This window comes from Rattus norvegicus, chromosome 10 (assembly GCF_021556685.1).
Source record: "Rattus norvegicus strain SHRSP/BbbUtx chromosome 10, alternate assembly SHRSP_T2T, whole genome shotgun sequence".
NCBI lineage: Eukaryota > Metazoa > Chordata > Mammalia > Rodentia > Muridae > Rattus > Rattus norvegicus.
Window position 1 is genome coordinate 49199342 of NC_141543.1, and position 17328 is coordinate 49216669.

Sequence of the window (17328 nt, forward strand, 5' to 3'; positions counted from 1 at the left end):
TGTATTTCAGAAGTTGTGTATGCACACAATAGGATATGTAATTTTATATACATATTTCATATATTGGACATGAATACATACACATCTGTAACAGTAATGATAAAAGGAGGCTATTGAACACAGTAAGTGTGGATTCAACTTGGGGCAGAAAAGGGCAGTACAGTAAAATACAGCAAAAATTTAAAGCAAAGGGGTACTTAGCCAGAGATAGCCTACAGAGGAGAAAAATCATGCTTGCAAAAGGCATCGGTTATTTAACAGAAATCTGAGTGTTAGGTATAGGATACCTCCTTCAAACTGTCTTAGGTTTATATTTCTGTAACAAAACACTGTCTGTCATTTGTCAATAGAGAGAAGGCTCAGTGGTTAAGAAAACAATCCGATCTTACAAACGATCTGGGTTCAATTTCCAACACAAAATCACAGCACACAACTACCTGTAACTTTATTAGAAAGGAATTTGCACCCTCACACCAATGCAGATAAAATTAAAGTAAAAAAAAAAAAGAAGAAGAAGAATTGCATCCTCCATGAACATCTTGCTTTTGCTGTTTAATTTTCTTGCCATTAATGTAATCCATGAACTCACTCTAAACTGAAAGACTGAGGTTGCTAAATGTCCTCAATAATGTCACCTCTGTGTCCCAAGATATGAACACTTAGACAAAAAGATATAGAACCATTATGCTTTAAAAATCCACATATAAAATAATATAAAATAAATGCCAACAGCAATAATGTTATTTCAAGCAAATTTCCTGTATGTATCCTGACTATACTGGAGCTTCCTATGTGGACCAGAATGGTCTCAGACTATTTGGGGAAACAAAGTTGTATGCTAGCATGCATAGATTTTAAAAAACAATCAATTGTTTTGTTTTAATTTAAATTTACAGATGATTGTGAGCCACCATGAAGATGCTGGGAATCAAACCTGGGTCCTCTGAAGGAGCAGTCAGTACTCTTAGTATTGATCCAGGTTTCTAGAGCCCTTGCATTCTTAGAATGGTCCAAGCATTATCATGTAGCCAAGATTGAATAAAGGAAAACTTGTCTTCACCTATGTACTGGTGTAAGCAACATGACAAGTTACTTGTATACTGAGAATTAAAATAGATGTTGTGGGGCTAGAGTGATGGTGTAGCTGTTAATAGGACTGGTTTCTCTTCCAGAGGAATTGAGTTCGCATCCCAGCACTTTTGTAAGTTAGCTCACAACTGTCTGTGACTCAGTCTCCAGGGAACATGAGGCCTGTGGCCTCAAGGAATGCTTATATTCCTATATCCACATCCACTCCCACTTATACATAATAATGATAACAATAATAATATATGATATGAAATATTTAGAGATTCCTTGTAATTGGTGTTAGTAATTAGAGTGATAATTTTGAGGACACACAGAAACACCTCTTCTTGGCAAAATGAAAATGGTTTGCATCTGTTGTCAGTGTGGGATCCCATTCCCCTAACTGTGCTGACTTGTCTGGCCTGGGGAAAGAGGATCCACCCTGTTCTGGTGAGACTTGATGTTCCAGGGTGAGGGGATATGCAAGGGATCCCCTGCCTGGTCAGAGGAAAGGGGGAAAGGAGATAGTGGAGGAATTGTGTGATTGGGAAATGGGACCTGGAAGCCATGAGATGGTCATATGGAGTGTTCACTCCAGCCTGATGAGATGGACCAGCGTGAGGTTGTCTATGAGAGCCAGTGCTGAGAGGAGGGTGGTGACTGTGAAGAGGAAGGTATCTGTGTGTCTGTACTGAAAAAGACCAACCAAGGTGAAGTCTGTTCCACAGCTGTGGTTTCATCTCCATGGCTTAAAGAAAACCATCCAAGCAGGTAGAATAGAATGGGCATGGCCAGGAGAGGACTATACTTGAGGACACATTTCTGGGCTAGCTGTAGGGCACTCTCTTCTATCCTTGTTTTAGACTTTCATCTATTGAAAGACAGTTCTTTTACTTATTTATTTTAATTTGGCAAAATGGGTAAGAGCTACACATTCTAATGTAAGACTTTTCTGTTTCATAGGGCGCATAGAGAATGCATGCATAAAACCATGGGATCCCCTTCTCTATCCCTTTCAGTTCTCCTGGCTATATCCCCTGTTTGATGTCTGCAAACTCTTCAGTATCAAGGTCGTCATAAATACAAATCCCTGAGCTCTTTCTAAAGTGATCATGTCACAATCACCTTTATTTTAACCACAGGAAGTTCTTGAGAAAGGCTTACTTAAATGTTTTGACACAAGCATGTATAGTTCAAGTTAGTTTGGGGACACCATGTAGCCAAGCATGTAATCACAATTTTGTTAACCATGTACAATTAATCATCAAGACACCCAGCATCTGAAAAAACAGTTCAACTAAGGACATGAAAATAGGAATTGTCTCACAGGGAAAGTTAAAAAAAAATCAAGTCAACAGTAGAATTAAATGTACACGTACTATGCAAATATTTATTGTATTTTAGAAATGCATTTGAAACTTGAGCATATTAGAAGACAGTGGAATATAATTATACAATAACTTTCATTTTAAAAAAAGGTCAAAGCAAGGAAGATGTGTTTCCACACCCCAAGAAAGAACCCTGTGGCTCTGCCAGGACCTGCTCCTTCATGGGAAGAATTTGCTAGACTACCATACCTGTGTTCCCATGCAGGAACATCTCATTCCTAAAACTGTGAGATGGTTACACTCTGCACAGTCTGAGTAACTTGGCTGCACACATTTTAAAATGCACATGTTTTTAAAGCAATATCTAGAACTGATTCTAGCCTGGAATGAACAAAATCAGAACATGAGCCAACAGGAAAAAGATACAATGTGATGAAGAAGGTGATGCCAGTTAGACGTACCTGAAGCAGCAGCATGTGACAACTTCTGTCTTCTCATCAATTCTCACTCGGTTCTGCTTCACTTCAGCCTTGAGTGGCTTCAGGGTTCCTTGTCAGTGGAAGGAATGAACTGGGAACCAAACTTCTATTCCCCACCCACCTGAGCCTTCCTTGCACATGGCAGAAAAAAGATGGGTACTTTCCCCCAAATGTCTAGGGATATGGGGTTTGTGTCATATCCTAGGATAGCCCATTCAATAGTGACTGTGGTCTATACAGTCTCTTTGCTATAGATAAGTCTTCTTTGTAGAAACTTTACAGGGAAACAGACCTGCAAACCCTAACTGCCGGACAGGTCAGCCCCACTGAGAGACAGTTACTAGGTAGTTCAGCTACACCTTCCTGGCTGACCTTTTAAATGAAATTATGATATTTGTGATCATTTTGTAACAAACACTTAAAAAGGAAAGTGATGTCCTCTTACTAATGAATCCACTCGAGCCAGGTCATCTGATGTAGAAAGGCTACACTCCCATGGCCACGAATCTAATCCCTATTTTAGGAACTATGCCTAATCTATGAATTTGAAAGTTGTTGCTTTTGCCTTATATAAACAGATCTTCAGTCAGCATTACAAACTTGAGTGGAAAGCAGATTTGAAATAAAAACACTGTCATTTTTCCCATCCTAACAAATGCTTAGAATGTCACCAAGGATCTGCCTTCCTGATGAAGGGTGGTACTCACATGGGTTCTACCTCAGTCCCTCTGGGAAATCTAGTCTCTTATCCACATACAACACACTGTGTACAGAACTTATCCTTCATTAGAGCTTGTTTCTGCATTCTTCCATTTCAGAAAAGCACTTAAAATAGAGTTCAAAATTAATGCTCAAATTTTCTTTGAATTAGTAACAGTTACAATTGGAAGTTTGAAAACTCTGGTTCTGATGTTCATGTGAAATACACACAGTTTCTCATAAGCAATGAACTGAAATGTATAGATAACCCAAAGCCACTCTATGATACTTTATGAGTTCAAGATCCCAGGCTTTAGTAAGCTTCAGCCAGTGTTCATTTGTCCTTTGAATAGGAGAGCAACTGATGTCTTTGAGTTGATTTTATATCTAGCCACTTTGATGAAGTTGTTTAACAGCAGTAGGATTTCTCCAGTAGAATTTTGTGGATCATTTATGTATACCATCATAGCATCTGTAAGAAGTGATACCTAGACTACTTCTTCCTTTCCAATTTGTATCCCCTTGATATCTTTTTGTTGTCTTCTTGCTCTAGCTAGAACTGCAAAGAATATATAGAATACAGAGAGAATAGGTACAGCCTCCTTGGGATAGAGAGTCTCCCTGAACCTGGCATCATGTTTTCGCAATATGCAGTACCCTTGCAAGCACCAGCCATCCTCCTATCTCTCACAGCTAGGATCTGGGATACAGGTGTGAACAGGATGCCAGGTGTGGGACATGGGTGCTAAGACTCCAGTGTTCATCCTCATGAATGCCTTCACTCTGCTGAGCCACCTCACCAGTCTATGGTTTTGTTACTGAATATTGTCATCTGTACAATCACCAGGCCCCTATGATATGCTTAGGGCCTCTAACATGGATTAAGTGACTCCCCAGAATATACTGGACTTTGTTTTCTGCTTTTTAAGATCCAAAACTATCTATAGGGTTTTTCACATTCTAGGCATACCTTCAGCGTAATTTCCTACTCAAACTCTTGGTTAGCATTCACTGAAAGTGAATGTTCCTGCCACAGGCACTGTTGTAAAGTGTTGAATATTGCCTTTGCTGGGAACCTAGGACTCAGCTGTCCTTTGATGCTGAACCCACATAGGCTTTCTCTGGATTCCAAAACCAGTTGTCACTCAGTCCATGCACCTGCTTCTTCTCATTTTCCACATGAGTAATGGTCACTGATGCCACCTCAGTGTGCAAGAACATTAATCCCATTCAATCTTACAGCAAGTCCATTCAATTTAATAACTTGATTGCAACAGGGGGAGATGAAATGGGCACTTAGAAAGCAGACAGTTCATTCTCCATGGGATACAATGAAATATCAGCACCAGGTACTCTGGGAAGATTGAGTCTACTTCAATTATCAAGATGGTTTTCAGGGATAGAGGGAATATTGGAACATACAAAAGTCTTGGTTATTTGACTCCTAAAATATCATACAGTTGCTTTGGGTTATCTATATATTTCAGTTTATTGCTTATGAGCAACTGTGTGTATCCCACATGAACATTAGAACCAGAGTTCTCAAACGTTCAATTGTGATTGTTAGTAATTTGAACAAAAATTTAGAGCATAGATTCTGAACTCTGATTCAAATTCTTTTCTGAAATGAAATATAGACACCAGCTCTAATGAAGCACATGTTCTGTACACAGTGTGTTTAATTGTGGATGGGAGATTAGTTTTCCCAGAAGGAATAATACAGAACCCCATGAGTCCCAACCTTCATCATGTAGCCAAATCCTTGGAGAGATTCAAAGCATTTACCAAGCTGAGAAAAGTGACAGTGTTTTTATTTCAATGGTACTTTCCACTCAAGATTTTAGTGCTGGCTGAAGGTCTGTTTATATAAGGTGAAAATAAAAACTTTCAAATTCCTAACATAGACATAGTTCCTAAAATATGGTTGAGATTAGAGGCCATGATTGTGTAGACTTTTGACATCAGAAGTTGACTCTAGTGAAGTATTTTCTCAGAACACATCACTTTCCTCTTGATGACAAATAAAGTCATCACAAATATCTTAATTTAATTATAAAATCATTGAGAAAAGCATAAGTGTACTATTTGTTAACCTTGTCTCGGTGGGGGTTAACACTTAGAAGTAAGCTTTGCAGATGTGTTTCATAGTAATCATCCTAGACAGAAGACTTTCTGCAACAAAGTGGACGTATAGACCTCAGCTGTTTTAAAATTGAGTCTGATATGCTAGGAATCTACCAAAGGCCTGTATCCTTAGACATCTAGAGAAAGGTGTCCATTGTTCTCTACCATGTGCAAGGCTCAGGTGGGTAGGGATCAGAAGGTTGGTTCCCAGCTCATTCTTTCAGCTGACAAGGAGCCCTGCAGCCAGGGAAGCACTGAAGTGAAGATAACTGAGTGACAATTTGTGAGAAGACACAAGTTTTCCAACCCTGCTGGTTCTGGTACGTCTAACTGGCATCACCTTTTACAGTACACTGCATCCTTTTCTTGTTGGCTCATGTTCTGATTTTGGCTCATTCCAGGCTAGAATCAGTTCTAAATATTGCTTTAAAAACATGTGCATTGAGAAGGTGTGTGAAGCCAAGTTACCCAGGCTCTGCAGACTATAACCCATCTCACAGTTTTAAGAATGAGAGCTGAGGCTCAATGTTCTCACACTGGAGCACAGGTGTGGTAGTCTAGCAAAATCTCCCCCTGAAGGAACAGGAGCTGGCAGAATCACAGGGTTCTTTCTTGGGGTATGGAAATGTATTTTTCTTCTTTTGACCTCAGTTTTTAAAGCTCAAGTTATTCTATAATTAGAGTCCAGCATATTCCTGATATGCAGGGGATTCTATTGCATTTCTAAAATATAACAAATATTTGTATACTATGCGGTACATTTAATTCTACTATTGACTCTATTTTTTTTTACTTTCCCAGTGAGATAATTGCTATCTCCATGTTTCTAGTTGCACCATTTGCCCAGGTCCTGGGTGCGTTGATGAGTTACTGTACATAGTTAAACTTGTTCATAGAATGACTAACATATCTGTGTTCAAATTCATATTAACATGCTGTTGAGTGGTGCACACGTGTGCCCGGTGAGGCTGTGAGAAAAGGCAGCGCTGCAGTGGGGACATCTCCAAGCTGCTGTTCAGTAGGTTGATAGTGGACCCCTTGCCGAGTCTGTGATGGTCAGGAAAAATGCTGCATTACCTCATCTCTCTCTGTAAGGTCTGGGATTGCCTGGCAGTGAAGCTCAAATGAACAGGAAGATGTGTAACTGAAGTCATGCTGCCTTCTTAGCTGTGACCTCACAGGCAGATCTGCAGCAGCACCCTAGAGCTGTTTCTCAGTTTTTTTCAATTCATTTTGATTGTAATTTACTAATCATTGAGGTAGAGTGAGTTGACTTCTTGCATGGTAATCTTCAGGTAGCTAATTTATTCTCTACTGAGTTCAAGAAATCCATGTAAGACTAGGGATTTGCTTCAGTGCTTGCCTGCCAAGCAGCAGGCCTCTGTTTGATCCACTATTTCATAAGGTGAATGAGATGGTGCACTCTTGTAATCCTAACACATGGAAGATAGAGGTAGGCACATAACAGGGTTGTGATTGTGCTTGCCTTCATGGTATCAAAAACCAGCTACACAAAATTGGGTCAAAAACTGTAAATGAGTTTTTCAGACCTTCATCTGTTAAAGAGATAATTGTGACAGAATTTGTTTGATAGGACTCAGGGTGTGCCTGTTGCTCTGGGCTTCTCAAGACACCCCAGCATACGCAAGGGAAAGATCTACTTCTGAAACATGCTGTATGTACCATGACCTGAAGCTCAAGCAAAAAGCTTCTGGAAGGGAGGAGAGTTCAGGGTTCACTGCTGTTGCTGCTGTGGGCTGTGTTTTTTCTTAAGCGGTGGAGAAACCTGAATAGATAATTTTCAACACATTCACCAAACCTCTGTCCTCATTTGTGAAGGGAAGTGAATGTCAAACTTGGTTTGTCTAGCCCCAGAGATTTAGGACACACAGGAGCTGAGGGGCTCAGTTTGACTGACATTCCTGATCATCCAAGGTCAGAGCACCCATGACATCATGTTACAGGACAATCATCTCAGCACTGGGGAATAAGAATCAAGAGGATTACAGGTTCAAGACAAGTGTAGGTAGCAAATCAAGATCCTATCCAGTCTGGGTCACAGAACAAAACCTTGTATCTGGTAAAAAGATTTCAAGCAGAATAATGGCAACAGCACTTGGCTAGGCATTTCTAATGTTTATAGTTCAAGCTCCAGAATCACACGTGCGTGCGCACACACACAAACACACACACACACACACACACACACACACACACACATACACAAATACACACATCATTCTCCAAGTATGGAGAAACCCAGTTTGGTGTGAATATACAACAAATAAAATAAAAATAAATAAGTAAATAAAATCAGTTCTACAGATTTTATTTAAAAATGTTTGAACAGTAATCAAAAAAAGGCCCTAAGTAAAATTCAACCATTTGATTTTATTTTACTTTGTGTTATTTTATGTATATAGACATTTGATGCTATGTATGTCTGTGCAACACTTGTGTATCTAGTACCCATGGAAGCAAGAATCAAGTATTAGATTCCCCTGGAATAGCAGTTACAGACATTTGTGAGCTGCCATGTATGTACAGGGACTTGAACTAGGGCCCTCTATGAATAACCAAAGCTCTTAACATCTATACCTTCTTTCCAACTCCAACCAATTGATTCCTTATGTCATTGTAACTTTTTCCATGTTGTTTTTACAGGAATAAGTTAAACTCTAAAGGACTGCATATGTCTATGCAGATAAAGCAAGACCCTTAATTCCTCCTTATGATTAAAATTGAGAGGTAAAATAAAGAATCATTAAAAAATTATAGTGTATTGGGTCAACTCTGCTCTTTTACTTAGTCACAAATATGAGAGAACCCAGAGAATGTTTTCCCGGCCAAAGACCTAGGCTCCAATTCCTCAATGAAGAGAATCTACTGAGGGGAATACGATTTTTGAAAACAAAGCAGATAAACAAATTGTCATTTGCATTTTAATTTGGCTGTCTTGAATAATCTTGTTCCTGTTTCCATATTGTAATTTACAAAGACCTTCAGAGGGAAGAGCTTTCACTTCAAATCTGAGAAATGACCAGGAGAAGAAAAAGTTTAAGTCAGGCACTGTATATGGTTCCTCAGATATTTATACATCTTATATTAGTGAGTGTAACTATTATCTGTTGTGCAAAAGTAGAATAAATATAAATAACTAAAAATATTTCTTTTTACAAATGATGAAAGCATAAACCACAGGATATGAGAGAGTGTCTTTGAGCTAGTCCAGAACTCTATTCCATGTAATAAATGTCATTTTCCTCCTCAAGGACAGTCCTCTCCAGACCATGACATTTCCAGGTTATACTTGCTTTGCTCATTCCATCTAAGTCATGGAGATAGGAAACCACAGCTGTGGGACAGACTTCACCTTGGTTGGTCTTTTCCAGTATGGACACATGGACACTTTCCTCTTCACAGTTATCACCCTCCTCTTTGCAGTGGCTCTCATAGGCAACATCACACTGGTCCATATCATCAGGTTGGACCGAATACTCCACACCCCCATGTACTTCCTCCTCAGCCAGCTCTCCATCATCGACATGATGTACATCTCCACCACTGTGCCCAAGATGGCAGCTAACTTCCTGTCAGACACCAAGACCATTTCCTTTCTGGGATGTGCAATCCAAGCCTTTATGTTTCTGACCCTGGGTGGGTCTGAAGCCCTCATGCTGGGTTTCATGTCCTATGACAGGTACATAGCCATCTGCCAGCCCTTGCACTACCCTGTGCTCATGAGCAGGAAGATCTGCTGCTCTATTATCACCAGTGCCTGGAGCAGCAGCTCCATCACTGCATTAATACATATACTGTATGTATTTCAACTTCCGTTCTGTGGATCTAGGATTGTTAACCACTTTTTCTGTGAGGTTCCATCTCTCCTGCCATTGGTGTGTGAAGACACGTCCCAATATGAGCATGCAATCCTCCTGAGTGGCCTTGTCATTCTGTTGTTACCCTTCCTGGCCATCCTAGCTTCCTATGCTCGGGTGTTGGTTGTTGTATTCCGGATGGGTTCAGGGAAGGGACAGAGTAGAGCAGTGTCCACCTGCTCCTCACACCTGACTGTGGCCAGCCTGTTCTACATCACTACTCTCTCCACCTACACCCAACCACACACTTTGCATTCTCCTGGGAGGGACAAAGTGGTGGCTGTGATCTACTCAATTGTTACTCCTGTTTTGAACCCGTTCATCTACAGCCTGAGGAACAAGGAGGTCATGGGGGCTCTAAAAAAACAAATGGGATGATGGATAGTGACGTGGGATTTTGGGTTGCCCTGTGGACTGATCTAAAGGCTGATCTTGACACTCTCTGGGACAATTTCCGGACTGATACTTTGGTGGAAGGCCATCTCTTTGTCTCACTGACTGAACAAGAACATGAACCTTTGCACAAACAGTGTCACACTGAGTTGATGGTTTGAATCTGAATGTTGGCTCCTCAGGAGATGGAAGGGCTTTGTCCCTGGACCTGGCATCTCTGCCTTCCTATCAGGATGGGTTGGCTTCCCACAGAGACTTTTTTCCCTGATGCCAGACATCATGATTCTCAACCTGAGGAAGTCAATACAAGTGCCTGGTCTACCCTCACCTCTCTCTGGAATCTCTTTCTGCAGCTCTATATGTATAATTATTTTACATAAATATGACTATTTCATTGTTTTATCTCTGTAGTCAAAACAGTTATTTAATAATATGGGTGTCCTTTTATAATGTGACATATTTTAAGAACAATTCTGAAAGAAATGGGGAGGGAGCCTACTTAATGCTTGCTTTGATGCTTATGTGACTATTACCACCTGAAAAAGATGTCCAGGCTCTTAAAGGGGTAGAGCAAACCCATGGGTAGAGCAACAATAGCAGCCCACCTTATCCCTCTGAGTACCCAAGAACCTAACCACCAGCTAAAGTGTACACATGAAGGGACCCATGGCTCCACTCACATATGTACCACAGGTGTCCATGGTCTGACAGAAAATGAAGAGAGGCCCTTGGTCCTGTGAAGACTCCATACTCTAGTGTAGGGAAATAACAGGGTTGAGGGTGGGTGTGTGGGAGGGTAGCACCCTCATAGAAGCAGATAGTTAAGGAATAGTTGGTGGTTTCTGGAGGGGAAGAGAGGAAAGGGGGTAACATTTGAAATTTAAATACATAAAATATCCAATAAAAAGATATGCAAGCTCTTTTAAGCTGTTTAAAACTGTCCTCCTGACTTCCTTTATTAATATGATTCCCAAAATTTCACTAATGACTTTGTAATAAACACTATCAGTGGATCTGTCTGTCAGTATGCACTCTGTGTCTTTCCATGAACACATTTATGTTGGCCTTCCCTGTTTCAATTTATATTGATGACCAATGCTAACTTTTATGATAAGGACAATTAGGGAACAGACCCAGAATGGTTCTGTATTAGAAATCCATAGACAATTTCTGTATTTTGTATATGGGTAATATAAAATAAATTCTGAGAGCAATGTTATTTCAAGAACATTTGTGAATATTTTTAACATCGAGATTATATTTGTGTGTACATGTGTGTATGTATGTATATATGTATGTATGTATGTATGTATGTATGTATGTATGTATGTATGTGTTCTATGTATTCTTGGCTGTCCTGGAGCTTCCTATGTGGAACAGAATGACCTCAAACTCATTGAACTTCTCTTGCCTCTGCCTCCCAAGTGTTGGGATTAAAGTTTTGTGCCAGAATGTACTGATTTTTAAAGAACAGTCACTAGCTTTTGTTTTCTTGCAATTTGAAGTCATAGATGCTTTTGAGCCAATATGTGGACGCTGAGAATCAAACACAGGTCTTGGGGAGGAGCATTCAGTGCTCTTACCTATTGAGTCAGCTTTCTAGGGCCCCTGCATTCTCAAAATAATCACGTCATTGTCATGTAATCCAAGAACCAATGAATGAAAACTTCTATGCACCTAAGTACTGGTGCAAGTAACATTAGGAGTAACTCTCAGTATGAAAATATAAATGTTGTGGGGGCAAGAGTGGTGGTGTGCCATTATTAGCACTGCTGCTATTCCAGAGGACTTGAGTTCAACTCCTAACAACCTTGCAAGGTAGCTCACAATTGTCTGAAGCTCCAACTCCAGGGTATCTGAGGTTTCTGTCTTCCTAGAACACTTACATGCATATATCAATGTCTTCCCCACCCTTATACATAAATAAAATAATAATAAATGTTGTGGAATATTTTAGAGAAGCCTTGTTGCTTCTCTGTAATTGGTGTCAATAATTGGAGTGATACATTTAATGACACATAGAAACCCCTGTTCTGGCACTAGTAAACATGAATTGCGTCTGTTGCCTATCTGTGGTATCCCATTTCCCTAGCTGGGCTCCCTTTTTTTCCTCACGGGATTGGATACACCTAGCCCTGCATAGAGGTTGCATACCACAGTGGGCAGATAACCTGGGTACCTCAACACTCTCAGAGGACAAGAGGAAGGGAATGTGGGATGGATTTGTAAGGGGAAGCAGAAGTCTGGATGTAAAATGAATAGATAAATGGGAAAATGAATTTATTTCACAAGTTGTGTATGCACACAATAGGGTATGTGATTTTATATACATATTTCATATACTGGACATGAATACATACACACCTGTAACAATAATGATAAAAGGAGGCTATTGAACACAGTAAGTATGAATGCAGTTTGGGGCAGTAAAGGACAGTACAGTAATATACAGTAAAATTTTAAAGCAAAAGCGAACTTTTCTAGAGATAACCTACAGAGAAGAAAAACCATGCTTACAAAATGCATGGGTTATTCAATAGAAATGTAAGAGTCAGGCATAGGATACCTTCCTCAAACTGTCTTAAGTTTATATATCTGTAACAAAACACTGTGTCTGCCATCTGTCACTCTGGGCCAAAATATGGCCTTACTCCATGAAGTTTTCTCATGTGTTGTCATGGTGATGAAGTCCATCTTGGGGTGTACTTCCTTTATACATCAACAGTATCATCTGATGGCATTGTCCCAAAATCATGGTGATGAACGGAAAGGATTAGTTGCAGATACCTTGCAACAGTGTTTTATCTGCAAGACCTAGAAGGATCTGAGCAGGGTAGGCCTGACTGGCCCAGCCTACCAGGTGGTCAAAGACACATTTCAACTAGATACTTTGAATACAAAGGATCTAGATTTTACTTTTAAAAATAACAAAAGAGGGTAAGATGCTTCAGACCTGCGAGGGGCCTCTATGGCATCTGCCTTCTGACTCAACTCCAAGAGGCATGAATTTCCTGTTTTCTTTTCCTCTATCTTTCAGATGCTTTCCAGAGCCTCAGCCTGCTTTCTCTGGTACTTTGACTCTTCACACTCTTTTTTGTTGTTGTTCTTTTTTTTTTTTTTGGAGCTGGGGACCGAACCCAGGGCCTTGCGCTTCCTAGGCAAGCGCTCTACCACTGAGCTAAATCCCCAACCCCTTCACTCTTTCTTTAAAAGTCCCTTCCCACCACAGGACTACTTGTACTATGCAAATTGACACACACACTCTCTCTCTCTCTCTCTCTCTCTCTCTCTCTCTCTCTCTCTCTCTCAAAGAACCATCAAAGAATCTACAATAAACTTCTCTCTAAAACTCACAAAAAGGGAAATGGGGAGGAATGCTAGGTTAAATAATTTGTGTTTTGTAACATACTCTATATTGGTACATTATATAATTAACCTAATTTCTACTTTTGCCACAATTTTCTTTCCTTCAAACCTTTCTCCTGGTGTGGAGATGATTCAGCAATCAAATGTTTATGCTAGCCTGCACACTTTCTAATTAGGTCTGCCTCTTTGAATTCCCATATCCATCACTGTCTTATCTAGTTCTGGCAGAAGTCTTGCTAAATCTGCTACCACCCCCAGTGGCATGTTCCACCAGGGCTCACTGTCTCCACCCTCCCACATGAAAAGTATGATCACCTTTTGTGCCTTCAGCATGGGACCTCTTAGGTTAGATGATCCTAAGTTCCCCTCATCCCCCAGCTTCCATTAGCAATCTCTATCTGTTGACCCCGTATCTCACCCTTGTCTCAGGCTCTCACTTGTCCACACTACCTCCACAGTCCAGGCCACTTATGTCCACTGCAAGGCTCAGTCTTGGGCTAGAAGCTACAACAACATTTCCCCCATCCAAAAAATATCTTCTCTACATTTTTTAAACAGGGGTCAAGAGCTGACTCTTTAATCCATTTTCAGCAACGTCATTGATAATACCTTCTTTTTCACCCTTCCCTCATCCAAGAGGTTTGCTCTTCCACCCCTTGCCATTTTGCTCTGAATGGACTTTGCTTTTCCAGCTCTCAAGTTATCGCATAGAAACACCTCTTCTTGAAACTAATGAAAATGATTTGCATCTGTTGTCAGTGTGTGAGATCCCATTCCCCTAACTATGCTGACTTGTCTGGCCTCAGGGGAAAGGGGATCCACCCTGCTCTGGTGAGACTTGATATTCCAGGGAGACAGGATATACAAGGGGTCCCCCACCTGCTCAGATGAAAAGGGAAATGAGATAGTGGAGGAATTGTGTGATTGGGAAATGGAACCTGGAAGCAATCAGATGTTGGTGTGGAATATTCAGTCCAGCCTGATGAGATGGACCAGTGTGAGGTTGCCTATGAGAGTCGCTGCAAAGAGGAAGGCAATGACAGTGAAGAGGAAGGTGTCCATATGTCCATACTGGAAAAGACCAACCAAGGTGAAGTCTGTCCCACAGCTGTAGTTTTTTTCTCAATGGTTTAGAAGGAACCATCAAAGCAGGTACAATCTAGAATGGGCATGGCCAAGTGAGGACTGTCCTTGAGGATATATTTCTGGACTAGCTGTAGGGCACTACCTTCTATCCTTGTTTTAGACTTTGATTTATTGAAAAGCAGTTCTTTTACTTATTTTTACTTATTTTAATTTGGCAAAATGGGTAAGAGCTACACATTTTAATGTAAGACTTTTCTGTTTCATAGGGTGCATGGAGAATGCATGCATAGATCCATGGGATCCCCTTCTCTATCCCTTTCAATTCTCCTACTATTTCCACTGTTTGAAGTCTTGAAGCTCTTCAGGATCAAGGTCTTCATAAATACAAATCCCTGAGCTCTTTCTAAGGCATTCATGTCACAATCACCTTTTTATAAACCACAGGAAGTTTTTGAGAAAGGCTTACTTAAATGTTTTGACACAAACATGTATACGTCAAGTTAGTTTGGATACATCATGTAGCCAAGCATAAAATCACAATTTTGTTAACCACGTACAGTCAATCATCAAGACACCTAGGATCTGGAAAAATAGTGCAAATAGGGACAAGAAAATAGGAATTATCTCACAGGGAAAGTTAAAAAACACCAAGTCAAACCAATTCTTCAGAGAGTTAGACAGAACAATTTGCAAATACCCAAAATGGCCCCCAGATTCCACTTTGCACCAATCAGAACGTCTAAGACTAAAAACTAAAGGGACAGCACATACTGGTGACAATGTGGAGAAAGAGGAATACTACTTCCCTGCTAGTGGGATTGCAAACTTGTTCAACCACTCTTGAAATCAAGCGGCAGTTTATCACAAAATTTGAAATAGTTCTAACTGAAGACTGAGCTATACTTCTCCAGGGCACATACCCAAAAGATGCTCCATCATAACCCAAAGACAAGTGCTCCACTATGTTCATAGCAGGTTTATTCATAATAGACAGAAACTGGAAATAACCTAGATGTCTCTCAATTAATGATTGATTACAGAAAATGTGGTTCATTTGAAATATTATTCAGAAATTAAAAACAAGGACATCACCACAGCTCCCTGCTCCCAAACCCCGTGGGAGAGAGAGCTCACTGCCCAGACAGGTGGGCACTCCTGAGACTGCAGAGTGAGATAGAACACAAATACTGCTCATCCCTGCCCACATCCCTGGCCCAAGAGGAAACTGTATAGGGCCTGTGGGAAAATAGGGGCACTCAAGCCACAATTCCCTGTAGTCCAGACACTGCCCAGACATGAAGGGACCCGGTCAACAGCTCCCTGCACCCATATACCATGGGAAGGAGATCTAAACCTTCAGAGGGGCAAACGTGCCTGGGAAGCCAGAAGAGACTACACCCTGCCCACATTTCTGACTCCAGAGAAAAACGCCTAATGCCATGTGGGACCCCGGTGCACTGGGGCACTGGAAAAAGGTGGGGCAGGTCCTCCTGGTTGATGCCTTCACAGAGAGCTCAAAAGCAGCCCCCCAGGAGCAACCTCAGCCCCGGGACCACAGGTAAGACCAACTTTTCTGCTCCAAGTGACATGCCTGGTGGACTTATGCCCACAGGAACATGTGAAGACAAGTAAACAGGAACAACTACAAGCCTGAAAGGAGAACACTCTGTTCCCATAACTGGCTGAAAGAAAACAGGAAAACAGGTATACAGTACTCCTGACACACAGGCCTAAGAGGGTCTAGCCACTGTCAGAAATAGCAGAGCAAGGTAACACCAGAGACAACCTGATGGCAAGAGGCAAGCACAGGAAGCCAAGCTACAGAAACCAAGACAACATGACATCATCAGAACCCAATTCACCCACCGAAGCAAACGCTGAATATCCAAACACATAAGAAGAGCAAGATCTTGACTTTAAATAACATTTGATCATGACAATGGAGAACTTTGAGAAAGACATAAAGAACTCCCTTAGAGAAAAGCAGGAAAACATAAATAAACAAGAAGAAGCCTATAGAGAGGAATCACAAAAATCCCTGAAAGAATTCCAGGAAAACACAATCAAACAGCTGAAGGAATTAAAAATGGAAATAGAAGCGATAAAGAGAGCACAAAGGGAGATAACCCTGGATATAGAAAAGAAAAGAAGAGACAAGGAGCCATAGATACAAGAATAACCAACAGAATACAAGAGATAGAACAGAGAATCTCAGGAGCAGAAATCATCGACACAACTGTCAAAGATAATGTAAAGCGGAAAAAACTACTGGTCCAAAACATACAGGAAATCCAGGACTCAATGAGAAGATCAAACCTAAGGATAACAGGTATAGAAGAGAGTGAAGACTCCCAGCTCAAAGTACCAGTAAATTATCTTCAACAAAATCATAGAAGAAAACTTCCCTAACCTAAAGAAAGAGATGCCCATAAACATACAAGAAGCCTACAGAACTCCAAATAGATTGGACCAGAAAAGAAATTCCTCCCGTCACATAATAGTCAAAACACCAAATGCACAAAATAAAGAAAGAATATTAAAAGCACTAAGGGGAAAAGGTCAAGTAACATATAAAGGCAGACCTATCAGAATCACACCAGACTTCTCACTAGAGACTATGAAGCCAGAATATCCTGGACAGATGTCCTACACACCCTAAGAGAACACAAATGCCAGCCCAGGTTACTGTATCCAGCAAAACTCTCATTTAACATAGATGGAGAAACCAAGATATTCCATGATAAAACCAAATTTACACAATATCTTTCTAAAAATCCAGCCTTACAAAGGATAATAAATGGTAAAGCCCAACATAAGGAGGCAAGCTACACCCTAGAAAAAGCAAGAAACTAATCGTCTTGGCAACAAAACAAAGACAAGAAAAGGACACAAACATAATCTCACATC

At 40.6% G+C, this 17328-nt stretch overlaps 1 protein-coding gene and 1 pseudogene across 1 annotated transcript; one reads left to right on the forward strand and one right to left on the reverse strand.

Moving 5' to 3' along the window:
• Positions 1 to 9033: 9033 nt before the first annotated feature.
• On the forward strand, positions 9034 to 9954 carry Or2ak4e (olfactory receptor family 2 subfamily AK member 4E). Its single transcript, NM_001000018.1, is given in 1 exon segment — positions 9034 to 9954. A coding segment is annotated over 1 exon segment (921 nt).
• On the reverse strand, positions 14260 to 14457 carry Olr1444-ps (olfactory receptor pseudogene 1444; annotated as a pseudogene).